Source organism: Verticillium alfalfae, genomic scaffold, assembly GCF_000150825.1.
Source record: "Verticillium alfalfae VaMs.102 supercont1.7 genomic scaffold, whole genome shotgun sequence".
NCBI classification, from domain to species: domain Eukaryota; kingdom Fungi; phylum Ascomycota; class Sordariomycetes; order Glomerellales; family Plectosphaerellaceae; genus Verticillium; species Verticillium alfalfae.
In genome coordinates this window covers 1,647,330-1,653,273 of record NW_003315032.1, presented here as the reverse complement: position 1 = coordinate 1,653,273, position 5,944 = coordinate 1,647,330, and the positions used below count along the sequence as shown (strand labels likewise).

The 5,944-nt window shown below is 54.1% G+C and overlaps 3 protein-coding genes across 3 annotated transcripts in view; 1 reads left to right on the top strand and 2 right to left on the bottom strand.

Moving 5' to 3' along the window:
* Positions 1–340, bottom strand: part of VDBG_06359 (conserved hypothetical protein) — a gene marked incomplete at both ends in the record, with an annotated part of 649 nt that extends 309 nt beyond the window's left edge. Inside the window, one exon of the mRNA XM_003003870.1 lies at positions 38–340. Coding sequence (XP_003003916.1) covers positions 38–340 — 303 coding nt within the window. The remainder of the gene's footprint in view (positions 1–37) is intronic.
* A 966-nt stretch (positions 341–1,306) lies between these two features.
* On the bottom strand, positions 1,307–2,954 carry VDBG_06358 (neutral amino acid transporter; the record flags this gene model as incomplete). The annotated part of the gene is made up of 5 exons (XM_003003869.1): positions 1,307–1,714; positions 1,786–2,177; positions 2,241–2,417; positions 2,490–2,751; positions 2,811–2,954. 5 exons carry the CDS (start codon positions 2,952–2,954, stop codon positions 1,307–1,309), a joined length of 1,383 nt encoding a protein of 460 aa, XP_003003915.1.
* A 1,484-nt stretch (positions 2,955–4,438) lies between these two features.
* VDBG_06357 (predicted protein) lies at positions 4,439–5,778 on the top strand (the record flags this gene model as incomplete). Its single annotated transcript, XM_003003868.1, has 5 exons — positions 4,439–4,557; positions 4,676–4,769; positions 4,826–5,082; positions 5,268–5,380; positions 5,462–5,778. 5 exons carry the CDS (start codon positions 4,439–4,441, stop codon positions 5,776–5,778), a joined length of 900 nt encoding a protein of 299 aa, XP_003003914.1.
* Between the last annotated feature and the right edge of the window lie 166 nt (positions 5,779–5,944).

Here is a 5,944-nt window from a genome sequence, read left to right as displayed (position 1 = left end):
AGGTACAGCGGATCCACGTCCCGATAGACAGGCTCACCCCCTTGCCCTCGTCAGACCTCCAGTACAGAAACGATCCGCAGCTTCCGCAAAACCCGGGCTGCGCCCCCGGCGTCGCGGAGTATGTCTTGAGCGCCTCGGTTGGCGTCGTCCAGCTGAGGGCCGAGGCGGGGACGAAGAAGACGGCGAGAAAAAGGCCGCCTGTCTGCTTGCGGCATTGGGTGCACTGGCAGAGGCGACTGGCTGCGGCAAAGTCGTGGGAAGGGGGAAAGGTGATTTTGTAGCGGAGGGCTGTGCAGAGGCAGCTGCCGGTGATGGTCTCGGGGATTGGTCCGAGGGACATTGTGTTGGTGATGGCAACAATGTAACTTTGAGTAGAGTTTTTCCTTTGCAACGGTATGCTGTTTAGAAAACTTTCTACTAAAAGTTGACTCTTTTTCTTTCGTTTTGGCCCTTTTTATAGCAAGCATCAGGCATTACGTCGTTGTGAGGGGAACTCTGTCAAAGACGCCCTTACGCTCGGTGAGCTCGGTGTTAGCCTGGTGTGGTCGGTGAATACTGCACACATGGTGATCATCACCATCTCTAGGGTACTCACTGAAGGACGACCCCAAAGTTGCCATGCATAACGGGGCTATGCCCAGTTTACGAATTGTCTTGCTTGTGTCGTCTGCTTCTGTTCAGTTCCGAATTTCCACCATACTCCATTCTCGCGATGACAATCTACCTACAACCTCGGCGGTACAACCTCGGCGCTTTCCTCAACAATCACCTCGCAAATCCCAGTGCCGCCGCCAAAAGAAATCTGGGCCACAGGGGGCGTTCATCAGTGCGATGTGATGTATATATTTATATGGCATGATCCCTCGGGCTAATCGTCACACTTCCGGGCGGGCGGTTCTCGCTTCGGCATTAGCTTTTCTTCTCCCTCTGAAGCTGCGTAAGACAGGGAGGCGCGGCTCTTTATCCAAGTGCCACACTCCTTTGATTGGCAAGTACTGACAGTCAAAAGGAGGCTAGCTGCACGTTGGGAGTACGCCGTGTCGCAATTAAGGTCCGGGCTCGGGCTTGTGAGAGGTATTTTGAAGCAGACCAGGAGCCACCCAACAACGAGCTCGCAACTCGCATTCCAAAATGACGCGTCCTTCGGGTACCATGACGATATGCTGCCATATCATCGACCAAGCATTTTCGCCGGTCGCTTTGGATAGGAATTTACCTTGCTATCTTCACCGACGCTTCACCGAGACAGTTCTAGGAGGGATTTCTATTCAGTGCCATAGCCACGCCTACTCAAGTCGAGTTCGAGTTATCGGCGCACGAAAACGCCGCCGAACCTCCAGACTCCTTGTATGAATTCATGATACCCACGACAGACCCGTATGTTCCCGCGATCATCAGGAATGTACCAGACACGATGACGAAGACGCTCCAGAGAACCATCAGCCTCCAGCTCCAACGTCTTTTCCGTCTTGCCCCTGGCCCAGTTGTCGTAGAGCCACATGCAACCCATTGGCATGAACGACAGGAAGGTACCGAGCAGCGCGCCGATCAGAGACACGAGGCCGCCAAACACGGGGATGGCGCTGGCGATGATGTAGGCGATGGCCGTCACGCCAAAGGTGCACCCGAACCAAGTGGCCCAGTGAATGATTGTGTTGGACGCGAGGTGCTTGGTGCCGCGGAGGAAGCGGACGAACATGTATTTTCCAGGAAGCTTTTCGGAATCAGCTCGGCTTCTGGGACCTGACCAAGGCGAGACAAGGCCGGGTGGGGGGGAGGACTCACATGGATCACGAGAACGGTCGTCACCATCAAGCCCGGCAGAGCCAGGCCATAACACACCTTCTTCATGGTTGTTCCGGCAGACCCTAACGCAGGCGACGCCACAAATGAGCCGCAGAAATAGTACACAACACAGCCGATCGCAATGTAGATGGCCGTGACGCCTGACTGGCAGATGATGAGGGACCGAGTGTAGAGTTTGGGGTCGCGCATCTCCGACGCGATAGCGAAGAAGGCAGGTGTGCCGGCGAACGCAAAGACAATGGCGGATACCGCCGTGATCGCCTCGGTGAAGGATGGGTGGTTGATGATCTTGAAGTCGGAGGACCATTCGCCAGTCTGTGGCGCAGACGCGGGGCGGTCCTGGATCCCGACTGCGACAGTCACGGTGAGAACTGCGAGCAAAGAGGTCAGAGGAAGCTCAGATTGGCATCACATGGGTCCTGAAGAAGACAAACTGGATGAAAGAATGCAAATCAGACCGATCCATGCCAGCCAGCTGATGCGACCGAGGGTCTGGATGCTTCCGAAGAGAAACCCAACGATGGCGGCCACGGCGACAAATACTGCGGTGCAAGTGCCGTGGGTGGACACAGCATTGAGACCGATGGAGATGCCCAGCATGCCCGATCCAGCTACAAAGATCCAGTCTTCTACGATTAGCAGTGCTCAGAACTTCCTCCTCGTATGCGAGGTCCATGACTTACAAAGACAGAATGCAAAGCCCAAAACCTCCCGACCGATGCGGCCAAACATAAGCTGGCCAGCATCATCGATGCTGTACACCTCGCGATGCTTAAGCTTGAAGACGCCGACGATGTAGTCCGACCATGTTGTGATGGCAGAAATGGCACACAAGACGAGGACACCCGGGACGATACCCAGCGTGTCGAACGCCGCGGGGATCGACAGGACGCCAAGTCCGATTTGTGTCTTCATCATGAGGGCTACAGTACCAAGCCATCCCACCTACTTGGCATCAGACGTTCTGCCCTCATTGGTCATTCACAACGTGGGGAAAGGCTCACATTTCGGTAGTTGGGGCCTTTCCCCGATATGTCGCCAAAGACAGCATCGTGAGATGAGGCAGGATCATCGATGACCTCACCGACCTCGGAGGAAGGCGAACCACTGTCTTGCAGTTGAGACTTGCGACTCCATGTTTTCAACATATTGTCTGATGTTTTGGACGTATCGTGACACGAGGACTTTGACGAAATGGGAACGCAGAACTAGACAACAAAGCCTGGGGAAAGCATGTTTTCCATATGTCCCTCAGTAATCAAGGCCCGGGCTGAAGATATATGAGACCGTACCACGGGGGGCTCGAGGAAAGCTTAGACAAATAACATGATGATCAACGCCTCACTGTATTCATGAATCAAGATACCTGCACACGGGGCACCAGCATTCCCTGCAATCGAAAAGCAGCCGTTCCGGCCGGCCGTTCCACTTCTCCCAGACATGACGCTCTAGCGTCTTCAAAAGGCATTCCTGCCATCGTCTGCTGGGGTGGTGTGGATCACGGAAGGCCACCCGAGGTTACGTCCAAGGAACGGATCACCTCCCGATGTCGTATGTTTTGCATCGCAACACCCTCAAGCCCACGTCCGAATCGTCAACGGCTCTCCTCGTTGAAGAACGTCAGGCCTGATAGCGCTGCGCTTCCCCATGGGGTTTGAGGCCCACTGCGATGCGCTGGCCGGTGGCTTGTCAAGCCGTCTCAGCCTCTCTACCTAATTTTAGGTAGACGAAAACCTGCACGATGACCAACAATGGTGAAGCTGCGTGCGAGCCCGCGATAGCGGAGCTGGTAGACGGAAATTGGATCCGGCGAGGGATGAAATCGAGGGGTGATGATAGCAGGATCGACTCTCCTTTCCGATCTGCCATCAACTTGATTGACAGTCAAGCATTGGGGTGTGCCACCCTGTGGAGGAGCATTGAGCGGGTCATATCTTTCGCAGAAGTTGGTCGACCTGACTCGAAGTTGGCCGGCGGTCATCGCGCCGAGTTCAAGATGCCGGCCATGTGCTTCCTTTCTGGTTCCCACCGCACGCTCCCGCATCCTGATTGTTGGCTGCAGCTGAAAAGGCCGGAGCATTATCACGGCGCTTTTTGAAAGTACTTGCGGACGACGACGGTTCTTGTACAACTGGCTGATAGATGTTTGGTTCTTATCACTGGTCCAGGAAAACACTGCATGGCCATGAAGTGAGCGTGGTGTGGTGTATGGATGGTTCTTTTCGCTCTGCACAACACCACGACCAACCGCGCAGTACGAGGGTGAACCTGGCTGTCGCATGAAAGAAGGCAAGCCGGCTGGAACGCAGTTTGTCGACATCCTTACTGTAGACCCTTATGTGTGGGTAAAGTCGCAGCGAGGTTTTGGCAGGATGGTAACTATTTACCTCTCTAGGTATCTTGGGGGGTACCTGAGGTAGGTTTATTGCATGCCCAGCGCTGAAGTCGTGCGTTGCCATCGTCTGTTGTTAAACAGCACCTGAAGGTGTGCTATGGAACGCTGAAAGATACCATATATGGAATTTCCCATCATATATGGAACTTTCCACGTCGGTCAAGTCGTCGACTATCTGCTTCGTGACTGTTTGCACTCGAGATAAGTAAGGATCTAAGACTGTAGGCAAACCAGGTCATGTCAAGTGGCAAGCGATGGGATAAGATCCTGCTTCCACAAAACCAGGCAGATAGGAGGAAATTAAGACTTGCAGTTCGATTGAGGTCAATCAGGGGTCCAAGTGACGATGTCCTCCGGTAAGACGTGATGCTTCATTCTTAGTCATTCTCCTCAACGCGTGATAGAGCAGGAAACCTCGAGGCCAACTTAAGAATGGCAGGCACCCATGAGACACTGAAGTGTCGCGCCTGACAGCCACCTCCTTAGGGAGGCCGTTCGTCACAAAGTCCCTACCTACGGTACCCAGGCGAGTCATGGCCCCCCAACACCCCCATCGTACCCCGCATTGGTACGTTTCCAGCGTATCCATCTCTTATCATCGCCAAACATCTACCATAGCAATAGCCGGGTGAACCCTCGATCAATCTATGGCTGAGTATCATCATTTCTCGCCTGGTCGACAGACATTTGTCTCGCCTTAGACCTCTTGTTATTCAATGCCACACCGACGACCAAGTGCCGGCGAAGGGAGTGCAGCTATGGAGACTGGCGCGGCCCGATCGCAAGACCGTGTCTCCAAGCGAACGTCGAATGCGTATGTATTATTTTGCCTGTGCTCAACAGCCTGTCAGTCGCAAGACCCGAATTCGTCTGACTCAAGTGTAGGTGTGTTCGCTGCCGTCGTTTGAAGATCAAATGTTCCGGCCTCCAACCTTGCGATGGCTGCTCGAAGAGGAGGGTGGCCTGCGAGTTTGATCAGCGCGACCAGAAGATCGTTGTGACGAGAGGGTAGGAGCATGCAGTTTATCAGCTTCATCGGAACACTCCTGATCATGGGTCTCTGTAGTTATCTCATGGATCTTCAGAATTCTGTCCAAGAAGCGGAACATCGCCGTCAGAGAAGGGATTCTCGTGGATCACCAATTGGTGAACGGGCAGGTCAACGCTCAAACGAAGAGGGTAAGCACCCTACCGAAGATCGCATCTCGGATTCATCGTCAACTCACAAGACCAGAGCTGACTATATCTTGAACTACCTAGAAATAAGTTCGTCTGTCAATGGGACAGTGCAACAGCAGGAAGCAGCAGGCGGCCCCTCCAACACGTATGCCACGCCAAGGTCGGAGGACATAGGTTTCCAAGCGCCAGCGCTACAAGAGTCCCCAGATCACACTGAACCAGCTTCCCTTGCTGTGGAGAATCCTCTTTCGCTCCGACATGCGGAATTCACGACTTCCGCTGCGGGAGTCACATGTGAGTCTTCCAGGCTGGCACCTCCACTGGCTATCCGACATGATTCTGACAGCCAGATTACCTGGGCACCTCTTCCAACTGGTCCTTCACTCGCCGCGTTCTGAATCTTACCCACTCGCAAGTCTGCAACTCTCCGGCGCCTCCACAAGCTCTTATCTTTGATGGCGGCGTCTATGAAATCGACTGGGGACGCCTCAAGATGGGTTCAGACGACCCGAATCTTCTGCCCGAACTCCCGACCCTTGACCACGCCATCTTCTTGATCAACAC